This window comes from Amblyraja radiata, chromosome 16, assembly GCF_010909765.2.
Source record: "Amblyraja radiata isolate CabotCenter1 chromosome 16, sAmbRad1.1.pri, whole genome shotgun sequence".
NCBI classification, from domain to species: Eukaryota; Metazoa; Chordata; class Chondrichthyes; order Rajiformes; family Rajidae; genus Amblyraja; species Amblyraja radiata.
The window spans coordinates 10,598,365-10,615,401 of record NC_045971.1 but is presented as its reverse complement, the minus strand read 5'-3'; the positions used below and the strand labels follow the sequence as shown (position 1 = coordinate 10,615,401).

Genomic DNA, 17,037 nt, shown 5'->3' with positions numbered 1-17,037 from the left:
TTTTTTCCATGAGCCCACAACCCAGCAATGCATTTAAGGCTGCTGATTACTGCTGTAGGTCAGCATGGAGGGAGGTAGGAATACCCTACGTCAGATTGCATTCAAAGCATTTCAACTTGGCATTACCTGCTACATCAGGGTTGATGGAGCACTAAATGTGCGATGGCAAATTTTCCGGTCTATTACCAAACAGGAACATTTTAATTCCATGCCTGAAATGTTAAGGTAATCACACAGAAATTCAATTACATAATGCTGTTTAGTCCAACATTTAGCACCAGAAAATCTTTTTTTCCCACAGGTTATTTTGTGCCCAATTGGACACTTCTAGGTGTAAACTATCTCTGTGCCCCTGAAGCTATTTCTGACTGTGATGTTCCTTTTGGATCATATTGTCCTGGGAATATCATTGTTGAGCATCTTCAAGTTCAAGTGAGTTTATTGTCATGTGTCCCTGATAGGACAATCTAATTCTTGCTTTGCTTCAGCACACAGAACATAGTAGGCATTTACTACAAAACAGATCAGTGTGTCCATATACCATAATATAAATATATACACACATGAATAAATAAACTGATAAAGTACAAATAACAGATAATGGGTTATTAATAATCAGTTTTGTCCGAGCCAGGTTTAATAGCCTGATGGCTGTGGGGAAGTAGCTATTCCTGAACCTGGTTGTTGCAGTCTTCAAGCTCCTGTACCTTCTACCTGAAGGTAGCAGGGAGATGAGTATGTGGCCAGGATGGTGTGGGTCTTTGATGATACTGCTAGCCTTTTTGAGGCAGCGACTGCGATAAATCCCCTCGATGGAAGGAAGGTCAGAGCCGATGATGGACTGGGCAGTGTTTACTACTCCCATTGCAAACCCCGATGCAGTACTATTCCAACTTAACTTCAATTATCCACCACTGACTCTGATGCCTTCCCACCCACCTGTCGCTCTCCCCTTTGATCGCGCTATCCATCTTCCCCAGCAATTTTGTGTACCTTCTAGCATTAATGTGGCTTTGGAGCAGAGCACAGGCAACACACGCTAGATCCTCAAAATATGCAGCGTCCCCTTTGATGCACCTAAAAATGTCCAGGACAGTGGTCGTACCGTGAATCTGAATTACAGAATTACATCGTTCTGACCTTTTCCCCCAGGATGGAAATGTCCGACACTAGAGGGCATAACTATAAGTGAGAGGCGGAAAGTTTCATGGAGGTGTGCAGGACAATTTTCTTTACACAGCGTAGTGGGGGCCTGGATCACATTGCCAGGGGTGTTGGTGGAGGCAGACACAGTAGTGATGTTCAAGAGTCTTTTAGATAGGCACATGGAAGTGCAGGGAATAGAGGGATATGGATCATGTTCAGGCAGATGAGACCAGTTTATCTTGGCATCATGTTCGGCACAAACATTGCGGGCCAAAGGGCCTGTAGCTGTGCTGTACTCTGCTGTATGTATGTGAACTGGCATGTTTAAGCTCCATGCACCTGTAATTCCCAATCACACACTGAAAGCTCGACCATAAACAGGAATCTATCAGCTAAGGTTATGATGCTCTTGTCAGAAATCCCAGGCCAGCAGGAGCCACTGGGCTGGTCTTGTGTTACACAGGTTTTGGCTTACTCTTCACCACAGGCTTTCTAACTCGCTCTCAGTATCACCGTTAATACTGAGAGCATAGATACTACATTTGTTCTCTGCAGTGGCACACTGAGTTACCTTGTAATAACAGTGGAAAGGAAATTGGGGCTGAGAGATCAAAATGAGCAATCAGGTGGATAGAAGTAGGAAATGGCAGAATGAGCCAGGGGAGTCTTACATATTGATTTTCTAACATAACAATGAAACCACAATTTAAAATCTGGCAGAAATCTATGTTGAACATCATAACACTCTGGGCCCTGGAGAAATATTATGAAGTAACGCTCCTGGCAAGAAGCTCTTTGAATAAGAGGGCAGCAATCCATCACACTTTTGATTAATTCCCAATGTGCATTACCACTGCAGTACGCTTTGCACCAGCGAGGCTAAATTATAAATCTCATCTCCACAGGAGAACTTTGGAACTCAATCTGCTGTTTGCATTTCCCCCCCCTGGGTTTAGCATCTACTACAGTGTATCTGTCGCAGCTCCAACACCATGGTTAATATACCAACAACTCTCACTATTTAGCAAGTCAATGAACTGGCTTAAGGGCCTGTCCCACTGCGGGGACCTAATTTGCAAGTTTAGAAGAGTTTGCGCTCGACTCAAACTCACAGCATGGTCGACACGTGGTCCTAGGAGGTCACTGTAACTCTCCTTCGTGCTCGAGGGAAGCTCCCGCATACTCGTGGCCTCAGTTTGGTGGAGGAAAAAATTTCCGCAAGTAAAAATTGGTCGGCTTGGTTCTTTTGAACTCGTAGTGCAGTGGTAGTGGGATCGCTATGTAGTTATTGGCAGTCGAGGGCAAGCCGTAAGCAATCTCCTTTGCTGACCGGGCATTTTAATTGGCTCATTGGAGTTTTCAGAACCAAGGAAAACCGACCAGTAATGTTAAATGCCCGCTAAACTTTATTAAAAGTAGGTACACAAAATTGCTGGGGAAACTCAGCGGGTGCAGCAGCATCTATGGAGCGAAGGAAATAGGCGACGTTTCGGGCCGAAACCCTTCTTCAGACTGATGGGGGGGGGGAGAAAGAAGGAAAAGGGGAGGAGGGGGAGGAGCCCGAGGGCGGGCGGATGGGAGGGTGGGAGGAGACAGCTAGAGGGTTAAGGAAGGGGAGGAGACAGCAAGGGCTAGCAACTTTCTTCATTTACTCGTTTTCTTTTTTCACACACTATATATTTCACATCTTTCTATCCTTTACTATCTAACTTCTTTTTCTTATTCTAATCTTAAAAAAAAAAAAAATAGAATTAAAAAAAAGTAGTCTGGCTTCTTAAAAATGTGTGTGTGTGTGTGTGTGTGTGTGTGCGCGGGCGCGCGTGCGTTGACAGTCGATTTAGCTCGCGGTTTTTCAGGCGAGTGCTTGAATGTCGAAGACAGTTGCTGAAAGGTCGCGTTCGTGGGACAGGCCCTTTAAAATGCTGCTCTGTGGAAGTATGTCCACAATATCCTGTCCCTCCAAGTTTAGTTTAGTTTGAGTGTTTTGGGGTTTTTTTTATTCTATTTTTTTTTTTTTTAAGATTAGAATAAGAAAAAGAAGTTAGATAGTAAAGGATAGAAAGATGTGAAATATATAGTGTGTGAAAAAAGAAAACGAGTAAATGAAGAAAGTTGAGAGAGTTTGTAGTTTGAGTGTTGAGCGGAAACAGGCCCTTCGGCCCACCGAGTCAATGCCGACCAGCAATCGCCGCACACTAACACTATCTTACAGACACTAAGGACAATTTACAATTTTTACCAAGCCAATTAGCCTGCAAACCTGAACGCCTGTGAAGTGTGAGAGGAAACCGAAGCTCCCAGAGAAAACCCAGGCAGGTCACGGGAAGAACGTACAAACTCTGTACAGACAGCGCCCGCAGTCAGGATCAAACCCGGTTCTCTGGCTCTGTAAGGCAACAACTCTACCGCAGCTCCACTGTGCCACTGATTTTCCTGCTGATCCCAAGCTCATTTGATCAGCACTTGCTGAGTGAAGTGATAGATTTATAGCTAAGAACAGCAGACACAGCATGAAACAAGGACATTTTTTTCCTACACTGTCAAGACTGTTTATATTTATGCATGATTGTGGTACACACCTTTCAAAATTGTGACTGAATGCACCATGATTTTATGCATTACTTCTAGTACTTCTGGCATCTCTTTTGTAAAAGTGTACGGAATGGAAACAGGAGTAAGCCAGTCCCATACCTGATTTGCCATTCAATAGAACTGTGGCTGATTTAAAAACCTCAGCACCACTGCACCACTTCCCTGCATCAACCTCAACAATCCCTGATGTCCTCAATATCCAAAAGTTGACTGATCGCTAGGTTGGGTATATTCATCAACTGAGCCTTCATAGAAAATTCCAAAGAATGACTGACTTGTGGTTGAAGAAACGTTGTCTCCAGTGTCCTGAATGATCAATCATTTATTTTGAGACTGTGCCCACCAGGTCTGGGTCACTGCAGCCAGAGGAACCTTCATCCTTGCATCTCTGCTGTCAACCCCTCTCTATGATTGCTGTGTTTCAATGGGATCACTTTACATTCTTCTAGGCAGATGTGAAAATAAACCAGTACAGGTAAGTGCAATGTACTGGTAAAGATAGGGCTGACAATTGGTACGAAGAGCTTAAATTGTCAATCACGCCAGTAGGAACTTTAAATTACTTTCACCCCTGCGTTAGAGATGGAAGAAATGTAGCAGCATGGGACAATCCCCAATCCCATGAAGTTTATTTATATATCCTCCCTTAGGTACCTGACTTGTATATATTTTCCAGGTGTAATCGTACCAAGATCCGATAATTGCAATCATTTATTTTTACTCAAGCCCTCATCTTTCCATGTCTCATCCACATTGCTTGCAATGCGTGCATGAACTCTGAACACCAATATTTTTGGGTCAATAGACAATAGGTGCAGGAGTAGGCCATTCGGCCCTTCGAGCCAGCACTGCCATTCAATGTGATCATGGTTGATCATCTCCAATCAGTACCCCGTTCCTGCCTTCTCCCCTTATCCCGACTCTGCTATTTTTAAGAGCCTTATCTAGCTCTCTCTTGAAAGCATCCAGGGAACCCGCCTCCACTGCCTTCCGAGGCAGAGAATTCCAGTCCATTTAAAAGGTATTCTGCTTTTTTTTTTAACTCAGTGTTTAACTTCTTTTTTTCCCCTCATTATATTGCACCAATTATGCAATTTTTCATTTACTTAGCCTGTCTCTTTCAGAAGTCACTGTATCCTCTGTACAATTCACCCTGGCATCCAGCCCAACACCACTGGCAACCGTGGACTTATTATTATAGTTGGTCCCCTCATCCAAATTGTTGAGATACATTTTGAACGATTGGGGCCACAACACTGCTCCCGACAGCAACCCACCAGTTATATCCTGTTGTGTCCTCCTCCAGCATTTTGTGTGTATCTTCTGCTACCAATGGGTCAGACTTTATAACCATGAGGTGTTGTGCTGCTTCACCTGCTGCATCTCCAGCAAATCAACGAATGTGGCTCTGGAAGAGCCCAGGTGGTTTGCACGAATATGTTGCGGTCAAAATTCCGTGCCTTCCATCTTCTGAACCCATCAGCACCATCTACTAAATGTGACACCAGATGGCTGAAGTTGGTGTGTTATTTTTTAATGAGAGCGGTGAAGGCAAGGTATAAACTGAAATGTTTAGCAGGAGGAAGTAGAAACAAGGAATTGCAAATGTTGGTTTATAAAAAAATGACACAAAGTGCTGGAGTAAATTAGTGGGTCAGGCAGCATCCCTGGAGGTCATGGTTTAGAACAAGGGTTCCCAACCTGGGGTAAATTTACCCCCGGGGGTATAAATTTCACCTACCCAGGGGGTAAATTTGTTGATTCTGGATTTGTACATATTTTTTCTCATTGACCAACTGTGTTTGGTTCTGGCATTCCGGTATCTGTACATCATTAATTGTTCATAAATAAGTGAAATAACTTTGTTATGTGCTATTAAAGTTGACCGGGGTAAACGGGATTAAAAAGGTTGGGAATCCCTGGTTTAGAAGGAAGCAGTCTTTTTGATTGAAGGCACGTGAACCCCCAAAGATCAATTAGTGGCTAAAGAGAACATTATTTAGTGCAATAATATCGGCTGAGGATAAAGGAGTTAAGGGGAGAAGATCTAAAGATTTGAAGAAAATCAGGAGTTAATTTGAGTCTCTGTTTATAGGGAACAAACTGATTAATCTGAGTCTGAGCATCCAGTAAACAATTTGTCAAGGCAATGGAGTAAGGAGGTTTGTACAGACCAGTTTGAATGATCAAAAATACATTCTGGTCCCACTGAGATATGTCCACCGTCCTTTGGCTTACAAAAAAATGATGAAATGCTTTTCATCTACAAGCAGCTATTATTTTGATTCTAGAATACTTATGAAGTCATAACATGGGCTATATGAGTCAAGATACATAGAAGCTATACTGACGATCTTTGCCTTTCTAAATGTACATGAATCCTATCCTTTAGGATTTTCTCCACTGACCTGCAGTTATCTGCCTTATCCTTGCTGTCATTATTAAATAAAACATTAGATATCCTTCAATCTTCTGGCATCTCACCTATCGCTAACAAAGATTCAAAAATCTTCGCAGGCCTCCAGCTATCTCCCCCTTTACTTCTCACAACAACCTGGGATGGATCTCGTCTGATCCCAGGGAAATATCAACCCCTTCAGCATCCTAAAATATTAAATATCTCCAAATCAATAATGACCTGATCCAGATTATCTACATATCTCTCCGTGACCACACTCTCCTCTTTGTCCTTTGCCTTGAATACAGGTGAGAAGTTTGACTGAGTCAAGTTCCATTCTACATTCCTAGTCTAAATTTTAGTTTCTCAACATTTAAGAACTCACGCACTTTTTAAATAAGATTGGCTTGACAGGTTTTTTTTGGAATAGTTGACTTTCCTGCTGCAGACTTCAAAAGCAGGCACACAACACAGAAGGTTAATAATCCAGGATATGAAATACTGTGCGTGTATAACATTCAATAGATGAAAATTGGAGAGATGGCGACTGATCTGCTGTAGTTCCTAGCAACTTTATTTGTAATGAATATTCAATTTTCCTGCCCCACCCCAGTTTCCTGCAAATAACAAAGACAAAACACTGCAGATGCTGAAAATCTGAACTGAGAGAAAATACTGGAAACTCACAGGCAGCATATGTGGACAGAGAAACAGTTCTATTTCAGATCAAAGACCTATTTCCAGCTTTTAATGCCGGAGTGCCAATGTTAAATGTAGAAGCCGAATCTCTATGCCATGCCAGTTAGTACAGATGACTCGTGTTTGATTCATTCTTACAGAATCTCCGCTCCTTTATAACGTGAATTTGCACAATACCAGACAGTGCATTTCAAAACACATCCAATCGTATATTTAAAGATCTTGCATTGATAATACTCAATAGAAGAAAGAACATTAACAACATAAATAAGTATAGCTCTTCATAGATATGTAGTTTGCAGGAATGAAGTAAAATAATGCTCTTCAATGCCATCTCTGCATCTGCAATCAAGAGTCAATAGAGCCACTCCCCTTTTTCCGGCTGAGGGGAAAGGTTGACTTGCTCTGAGGCTGTGTCATCTTGCTGGCTAGGTGGACGAAAGGCTCGATCAGGGACTTGCGCTCTGCCACAGACACCTCCCAGAGTCTGACCTTCTCCGTCTTTGCCCACTGCTGAACAGCTTCATGGTCCACACGTCGCCCATCCGGGAGGTCACACTTGTTCCCCAGAACTACAATGGTCACCTGCAGCGAGGGCCAGAAAAGCAGAGCTTTCAATGCCAACCCCTAAAACTTTCAAAACACGTCTGTACAAAGGTATTACTTTTTATCAGTAAAACGGTTTTTAAGGGTAAAACCATTTCAAGATTAAGAAAAATGCAAAATGATTTCCAATGCAGTTGTTTCCTTGGCTGATAAATACATTGTCCAATGTGGAACTGAAACAGAACAATCACTTGTTTTATCTCTGATTACCACCAAGTTGTTCAGCCTCTGCAAGATTGCAGGAGCTAATATGCTGAGGTGCTCACTGAAGCTTGGTGCAGCCAAAATTGATTAGTACGGGTGTCAGGGCTTATGAAGCAAAGGCAGGAGAATGGGGTTGAGAGGGAAAGATAGATCAGCCATGATTGAATGGCTGAATAGACTTGATGGGCCAAATGGCCTTATTCTGCTCCCAGAACTTATGAATTTATGAACGCCAAGTATGGGGTAGGGCACAGTCTGGTGTCCTTCAGCCACTGAACATTAAGGGCAGAGTCCGGTGGGGACACCTGTCACACATGGAAAGGTATATCAGGCCAGGAAGCAGCATGGGTGTTTTATTGAAATATAGGTGCATACACTATTGAGTATGACACTATTGAATGTATAGACATTGAGAATGTCTGAGTAGTTTTTGTTTTGTATATATTTTTTATTCTGAATAAATTTTAGTTTTGGGTGAATAAATAATAGTATCAGCATTAGTTAAGATGCCGGCAGGCAGCTCATCCTCATTATAGTCATGAGAACTATAACTGTTTTCAAAAGAAAAATGGAAAATTGGAGAGGACATTTTGACAGACCTTGGTATCCAATGTGTTAAACTGCGAAGAAGTTTGTCAAGATCTATAGGCCTATTCCTATATGTACTGTCCAATTTTTGCCCTTAATCATTATCCATCAGCCTCTCTTAAATAATGTATGTATGTATATTGGACTTTAAACGTTATATCCTTTATCTTGTATCTCTACACTGTGGACAGCTTGATTGTAATCATGTATAATGTTTTTGCTGACTGGATAGCGCGCAATAAAAAAGCTTTTCACTGTACCACAGTACACATTACAATAATAAACTACATTGTTTACCCTTCCATTTGCTATATGTTGTCCTCGCTCAAGAACTCAGTACTGCAGCTCTCTATGCTTATATTTTAATAAAAAATAAATATTAAGATTCAGAATCTAATGAGCAGAAACACCTTACTTCAATTATAGAGAAGCCTGGTGAGATCATATCTTGAATATACGCGATGCTCCAGATGTATTCTCTCCATCTTCTACAAAGAGCATTTGAAGTCGATGACACATGAATGTCTAGCAACTGGTTTCTCATTCAAGCTGCTCTAAATATTTCTTTATTCATTATAAATAAAAAGAACGGTGTGCAGCGGTAGAGTTGCTGCCTTACAGCGCTCACAGCACCAGTGACCCAGGTTCAATCCTGACTATGGATGCTGTCTGTACAGCGTTTGTACATTCTCCCCATGATCCGCATGGGTTTTCTCCAAGATCTTCGGTTTCCTCCCACACTCCAAAGACATACAGGTTTGTATGCTAATTGGCTTGGTATAAATGTAAATTGTCCCTAGTGTTTGGAGGATAGTGTTAATGTGCGGGGATCGCTGGTCGGTTGGACTCAATGGGCCAAAGGGCCTGTTTCCGTGCTGTATCTCTAAACTAAACAACTTTCTCAAACCAGATTTTCAGTGGTTCAGATGGTTTTCCAAACCCAATTGTATAGGTGTGGTTCCATCCAATATTTGTTATTCTTGCAATAAGCCAATAGATGGAATGACTATTCTTCTAACATTAAAGTGTCACCGAAGCTGGGAGAAATAGCAGAATGCTCAGCTTTCAAGCATCGACATTCCTCATTGTTGTGAACAAAAACTTTCACCAAGCTAGCATTCTTAATAAACATTACATGAGGTTTTCGGGCGATATAGAGGATTAGCTAATAGTGACAAGCAAATATAAAATATAGTGGATTAAACAGCGACAAGCAAATATAAAATGTTTATTGGCACATTTCCAACATTGAAACGTTTTGATGCTTGGATCAACAGAACAAAGTTTATTCCGGTACCTCTTTCTTGTCACGTGACCTGTCGATTTCCTTTTTGAGGGCTTCGACCCGTTTATAGGATTCCCAACTGTCGATGCTGTACACCAGCACAAACCCATCAGCAAAGGAATAGTAGTGCTTGGGAAGCTCGGTGCCTTCTTTCAGGCCTTTGGTGTCATAAAAGCGGACCTGTTCCCGGACACCACGGTCTGTCTCTATGGAACCAACATAAATGTCTTCCAGGGTTTCATTGGTCTCAGAACCTTATTGGGGAGAGGGTGGAGATAAAAAAAAGTTGTTGAATACTGTGACAACACTATAGGCTACCAATAATCAGTTCAGTTTAGTTTATTGTCACGTGTACCGAGGTACAGTGAAAAGCTCGTGTTGCGTGCTAACCAGTCAACGGAAAGACGAAACATGATTACAATCGAGCCATTCACAGTGTGCAGATAGATAGATATATGATAAGGGAATAACGTTTGTTACAAGATAAAGTCCGATCAAAGGTAGTCCGAGGGTCATCAATTAATGGCCCTACGAAGCAACCCTGACCACCACCATCCAGTGCAGTTCCTGCAGAAATTATCCTGCTTTTACTGGAGAAGTTGCTGTCGTTTTCAACTACATCTGCTGTTTAGACAGAGACTATTTCTGAGTAATTTAATTTTATCTACTATAAATTATACCGTCAGCTTTAAATCATGCAACCTGTGCTGCTTCATTACCTAATGCAGTGACGATAATAAATGCTCTCAAAACTCTAATGGCTACTGGATACAGTAAAATACAGAAAATCAATTTTCTTTTGTTGGTTAGGAAGCTGATCTGAAGCGTAGGAAGCAGAGGGTAACCTGATGAAGGTTTACAAAATATTGAGGAGAGTAGATCAGATAGATAGTCAGAGACTTTTCCCAGGTTGGAGGAGTCTAGATCTAGTGGGTATAGGTTTAAGTTGAGAGGCAAGAAATTTAAAAGAGATCTGAGGGAAAGGTTTTCCCATACACAGGACGGTAATTATATGGAACAAGTTGCCAGAGGAAGTGCTAGAGGCAAATACAGTTAAAATGTTTAAAAGGCATTTGGATAGGAAAGGTGTAAAGGTATACTGACTTAATGGAGGCAAGTGCGATTAGTGTAGAACTGCACAATGATCGGCATGGATGAGGTGGGCAGCAGAGACCATTTCTGCACAGTATCGCTCTATGACTCTAAGAAAGTCTAGAACAAAGGGTTTCAGGATGGGGTTGCAAATATTTACAACTGAGTTGATGAAAAATTCCTCCGTTCAAATGGTCATGAATCTTTTGATTTCTCAACCCCCAGAATACTGGGGATGCTGTCACTGAAAATGTTCAAGACTGGAATTAATATTTTGACTATAATCAGGGGACACAGACAATAGACAATAGGTGGAGTAGGCCATTCGGCCCTTCGAGCCAGCACCGCCATTCAATATGATCATGGCTGATCATCCCCAATCAGTACCCCGTTCCTGCCTTCTCCCCATATCCCCTGACTTCGCTGTCTTTAAGAGCCCTATCCAGCTCTCTCTTGAAAGTATCCAGAGAACTGGCCTCCACTGCCCTCTGAGGCAGAGAATTCTGGAGAAGTTACTGCAGTAGGAGAGGTTTTAGTTGTAGTGCGGGCATGGACGTGGGGAGGGTGATGGTAGAAGAGGTTGAGAATGAACAATGAGCCAGATATTGTATTGGGTGACTGGACAAGTTCAAGGGACCCCCTGGTTAATTTCTACTCCTATTTCATATGGTGTAATGCATCAGATTAATAAAACCAATGTTATTAATGCATGTTCTGAAACTAACACTTGCTGTATGTTACCAGTTGGGATGACACACAATGTCCACGGCCATTTTCTTTTTGATCTAAAGTAAAATTAGGCAATCCTGTAAATGTCGAGCAAGTCAGAAGGCAACCATGAAATGCAAAATCGAGTTCACATTTCAAGTTGACCCTTCATCAGATGAAAGAGCAATAACCTCAACATTTATTTATAGAAACAAGGAACTTCAGATAGTTTTACCTAAAAGGACACAAGGTGCTGGAGTAACTCAGCAGATCAGGCAGCATCTCTGGAGAACATGGATAGGCAACGTTTTGGATCAGAGCCCTTCTTCAAACTGAAGAAGTCCTGAGCCAAAATGTCACCTGCCCCACTCCAACATTAATTTTGATTTTCTCTTCACAAATGCTATCTGATATATTACTTTTATTTCAGATTTGCAGCGTCTGCAGTTTTTTTTAAAGCTTTTCAATTATTGCCACTTAATCGGAGTTTGCAGCAGTGAAGACTCAAACACAGATGCCCTAACAAAGGAAATGATCAGATGCAATCTTACTAAATAACAGGATCCTTGATCAGTGGACATTTTTCCTAATCTTATTTCTCATGTGCTGTGCATCAGATTAATTAAATTAGTGTTAAAATTTAATTTCTAATTTTCTGCCCTAAAAGATCCAAATGTTATTCCAGCAGTATTTCTTTTATAAGATCACCATTTACACAGTTGTGCAGGAAGAAACTGCAGATGCTGGTTTATACTGAAGATATACTAAAAGTATAGGAGTAACTCAGTGGGTCAGGCAGTATCTCTGGAGAGTTTTTAAGAAGGAACTGCAGATGCTGGAAAATCGAAGGTACACAAAAAAGCTGGAGAAACTCAGCGGGTGCAGCAGCATCTATGGAGCGGAGGAAATAGGCAACGTTTCGGGCCGAAACCCTTCCTCAGACTGATGGGGGGTCCTGGAGGAAAAAGATGGGTGACATTTTGGGTCATAACCCTTCTTCAGACTGAAAGTAGAGGGGTGGAACTGCAGGTAGGAACAAAACCTTTTTTCCCCACTTTTCTTTTCTTTTTCCAACCTGCAGTCCCCCCCAACCCCTCTACTTTCAGTCTGAAGAAGAGTTCCGACCCAAAACATCACCCATCCTTTTTTCCCCCAGAGATGCTGCCTGACCTGCTGAGATACTCCTGTACTTTTTCACACCCATCCCCTGTCATCACCCTCCCCACAAGTCCATGCCCACACTACTGCTATAACCTCTCCTACTCAAGTCCTACCTGGAAGTAAAGATGTAAATTAAGCCGATTTTCCTGAACAACTGTTGCCTTTGCACTTACCAACAATATGGTTTCCGTACAGAACCTGTTCCAAAATGGCGGTTTTCCCGACTGATGCCAGCCCACACACCACCACTTTACAACTCTTCCCCATCTCACTCGTGGGGAATTGCCAACAGTGGAGCAGAGATCTGGACACTGAAGAAACAGAAGAAAATAAACCAGAAACATTTCAGCACAAAAAAATTAATGCATGTAAATAAATTTCAAGGACTAGTTATAGACAATAGGTGCAGGAGTAGGCCATGTGGCCCTTCGAGCCAGCACCACCATTCAATGTGATCATGGCTGATCATCCCCAATCAGTACTTCGTTCCTGCCTTCTTCCCATATCCCCTGACTCTGCTATTTTTAAGAGCCCTATCTAGCTCTCTCTTGAATGCATCCAGAGAATTCCACAGACTCACCACTCTCTGTGAGAAAAAGTGTTTCCTCGGCTCCGTTCTAAATGGCTTACTCCTTATTCTTAAATTGTGGCCCCTGGCTCTGGACTCCCCCAACATCGGGAGCATGCTTCCTGCCTCTAGCGTGTCCAAGCCCTTAACGATCTTAGTTTGTTTATAGTTTCCCTCTTGCAAGCAGCATAAAGATATTACCAGAATCTCATTGACATTGCTATTTAAGTAACAGCCAGATCTTGATAACATTAATGATCAAGAAAACATTGCCTGGAAAGGCAGATGTAGATTCTGTAGCAATATCCACAACACAATTACAAAAAAAGGAAATTATTCAGTCATGGACAAAGAACAAAACATTAGCAAAATGGGTGGTTCTTTCAAAGACCTGTCAAATGCTCAATGGGCTAATTTGCCTCCTTCTATGTTGGGCAATTCCATAGACTAAGAAGTAAAATTAAAACCACAGATAGACACAAAATGCTGGAGTAACTCAGCATGACAAGCAGCATCTCTGGAGAAAAGGAATGGGTGACTTTTCGGGTCGAGACCCTTCTTCAGAATGAGAGTCAGGGGAGAGGGGGACATAGAGATATGGAAGGATAAGGTGTGCAAACACAGATCAAAGGGTAGGATGATTAAGGAAAATGTAGAATGGTTCATTGTGAGCTGAGGGGAAGGTGACCAAGAGGCATACAATCAGTCAAAATTTAATCAGGAAGACAGTGGAACTAATCGGAGAACTAGGATAGGGGAGGGACAGAGAGAGGGGGAAAGCAAGGGTTACTTGAAGTTAGAGAAATCAATAATAGAGAAATCAAAATGAAAACTACATATGTGGAAGTGTCCAGTTGATGGGAGCATGATATGAAATGATTGCCAAAATCCAATGGGTATTTAAAATAATTGTTCAGAGTTCCTGAGCTCTTGATTTAACATGATAACTAGCCAATGTCTGAATCGAGCCAGTAATTGGAAGGAATTACTACACGGCATGATCTGGATCACAGCTACATGTCTAGAGACGAGAAGAATTCGGTTTCCCAGCAATTTTACACAAAGACTTGAACTTTTTATCTGCAGGTTATGTGGATTTGACTGGATAATAAACAACAGGTCAAAGTCCAAAGATTGTCCAAATACGAGTAAGAAAGGCGAGACTGAGGAGAGTGGTGATGGACCCAGTTGTTGTCGGTCTGTCTCGATGGAAGGACCAGTCCCCTCCATGTTAAATCATCAAGATCCCATTGTTTACAAATAAACTGGAGTGAACTCTAAGCTTAAAGCTTCTCTCTCGCATAATTACACAACAATGGACCAATCATATTTTATGGACCAATATCTTTATTATACTTTATCATGAATGACTTATTTTTATTGTAGCTTCCTATTTTTAAAACTATTCCTTCTCCGTCTCATCTGGTTTTGTTCTCACTGGGCCAAAACCTGTAATGGTGTAGCAAGCAAGAATCTCATTGTTCCAGTTTACATCTGGCATCTATGACGAATAAACACTGTCGAATCTCTCCTCATATTTAGCCCTGGGTCAAAATCGAGGTTTGCCCAGTTTCTCTATGTCAATGGACCCAATTAAATTCTTAATCTTGTCTATTACTTGGCCAGGGAGCCTGAGTTGGGAAAATGAATGAATTGAAATAGAATTGAGATAAACGTAGAAGTTTTACAAAAATACAGAACAGATGACAGTGAACAACGGGTAGCAATATACATAGAGCATAGTTTAGTTTATTGTCACGTGTATCAAGGTACAGTGAAAAGCATTTGTCGCTAGTAAGCAGAAAGACAATACATAATTACAATCAAGCCATTCAGTGTATAGATACATGATAAAGGGAATAACGTGAATAACGTTTAATGCAAGATAAACCCAGTAAAGTCCAATCAAAGATTTGTTTGTTAGCCTAAGTGAATGTCAGACTTAATAAAAAGTATAAAGACTGAAAATAGAACAAAAGGTTCAAAGCCACCCACACGTGAAAAAGACAAAAAACAAAAGACAGCGTGCATCAAAAGTCACCTGAAGACCCACATAATTGTGATCATTTTGAAGATCACAGGGGACACACTGTGAATACAGAAATGCACAAATTAGTTCACTTCAGTGAGGAGAATTGGTTAGGATTTCCTGTCTCAGAGCTAGTATGGTGAATAAGAAGGAAATCAACAGCATTTGCATGTCCACTTACAATACTTACTCTTTTAAAATGTAGTTACGTGCAATGTAACCCATCTTTGTCTTTTAGTTGATAATCTGACCTAAGAAACAGGAGCCTTACTAAGGTTTTGAAAGACCAGCACAGTACAGCCAGAGATAGACACAAAATGCTGAGTAACTCAGCGGGACGGGCCGCATCTCTGTAGATAAGGAATGGGTGACGTTTCGGGTTGAGACCCTGAAGAAGGGTCACCCAAAATGTCACCCATTCTTTCTGTCCCATTGAGTTACTCCAGCATTTTGTGTTTATCTTCGGTTTAAACCAGCATCTGCAGTTCCTTCCTACACAATACAGCCACACTTCTCTACTTATTACAAGTAGGTGATTTTCTCTGACATTTTCTTCGCACCTAGACAAAATGTTCTACAACATGTGCATTTTGCCAGATTATTCTTATATAGGTACATTAACAGCACAGAAAATGTGTAAGATATCCTACATTAAGACCACAATTCTGACCAATTGCCCCTTCGAGTCTGCACCACCATTCAATCATGGTTGATCTATTTTCCCTCTCCACCCCATCCTCCTGCTTTCGCCACGTTGATGCTCTTACTAATCAAGAACCTATCAATCTCTGCTTTAAAAACACTGCTTTAGTTCAAGGTCACATTTATTGTCACATGCACCAATTAAGGTACAGTGATATTTGAGTTACCATACAGCCATACAAGTAAAAATAAAGCAATACAAGATAGAGTTTAACATAAACATCCATCACAGTAGAATCACCATTCCTCACTGTGATGGAAAGCGATAATGTTCAATCAATCTTCCTCCTTCCTGCTTTAAAGTGATGTGTTTATGGTTTTGAAAGAGTGTAAAGACCTGGCCCAAATATAGGCACCTAAAACATCATGAAATAAATCTGACACCTCCACTGAATGAACATCTTACAGAACAACTTTTAAAATTCAAGCTACACCTGTCTATGTGTACAGTCTGCTAAACTAAACAACACAGGTACAATCTGCACAAAAATAGAATGCTTTTTATCATCCAGCAACTGTGCTGAAAGGGCACCAATGCATGAAAACACAAACTATCAACAAATCCACCACAATATCTGCTCAGAGCTGAATCTTTACAACAGAAGCATTAATTCTATGGTATATGATATATTCTATGGTATATGGTCACACGGAATCTGATCTAATTTGTATTTATGCCTAAATATTCTGTTATATTCAAGAATGTCATTGTCCTATCTGGGACACATGACAATAAACTCTCTTGACATTTAAATCGGGAAGTGGATGCTTTGCAGATAACAAACGCACACAGACATGAATCAACATGGCCAGCATTAAATAAAGCAATTCTGCCAAATTATAATAAATCCTTATTTCATTTAATCTGTTAGTTGGAAAAGACAATATAAACATGTTGGAGGGGTTTCCGCGTTACCTCAGCTTCAGTAAGAGGTTTGTCAGCGATGGGTCGTTCGCCTGCGACGGCCTGACCTGCGGCCTCTGCCTGATGCCCGCTCAGTGAGGCTTCTCTCCCTCCCTCCGCACACAGCGCCCCCACAGGCAGGGACACCCTCCGCACACAGCGCCCCCACAGGCCGGAGACACAGCGCAGCGCCCCCACAGCCCGGAGACACAGCGCAGCGCCCCCACAGGCCGGGACACCCTCCGCACACAGCGCCCCCACAGCCCGGAGACACAGCGCAGCGCCCCCACAGGCCGGGACACCCTCCGCACACAGCGCCCCCACAGGCCGGGACACCATCCGCGCACAGCGCCCC

At 41.8% G+C, this 17,037-nt stretch overlaps 1 protein-coding gene across 2 annotated transcripts; it reads right to left on the bottom strand.

Moving 5' to 3' along the window:
• Positions 1 to 6,688: 6,688 nt before the first annotated feature.
• On the bottom strand, positions 6,689 to 16,793 carry nkiras2 (NFKB inhibitor interacting Ras like 2). Of its 2 annotated transcripts, XM_033035075.1 has the most exons (5): positions 16,695 to 16,781; positions 15,267 to 15,327; positions 12,653 to 12,790; positions 9,531 to 9,772; positions 6,689 to 7,420 (listed from the first exon to the last, which is right to left on the bottom strand). In XM_033035075.1, coding segments are annotated over exons 2-5 (618 nt in total). In that variant the 5' UTR covers positions 15,268 to 15,327; positions 16,695 to 16,781; the 3' UTR covers positions 6,689 to 7,183. The 2 variants fall into 2 exon arrangements, with proteins under 2 accessions (XP_032890966.1, XP_032890967.1); XM_033035076.1 differs by lacking the exon at positions 15,267 to 15,327 and having other exon boundaries at positions 16,695 to 16,793.
• Positions 16,794 to 17,037: the final 244 nt, after the last annotated feature.

What these genes read in the sequence shown, in the direction of transcription:
- nkiras2 (XM_033035075.1), bottom strand. An exon ending in GTACGGAAACCATATTGTTG is followed by an intron (nt 9,773 to 12,652) that starts GTAAGTGCAAAG and finishes CTCCCCAATAAG; the next exon opens with GTTCTGAGACCAATGAAACC. An exon ending in GGTCACGTGACAAGAAAGAG is followed by an intron (nt 7,421 to 9,530) that starts GTACCGGAATAA and finishes CCCTCGCTGCAG; the next exon opens with GTGACCATTGTAGTTCTGGG.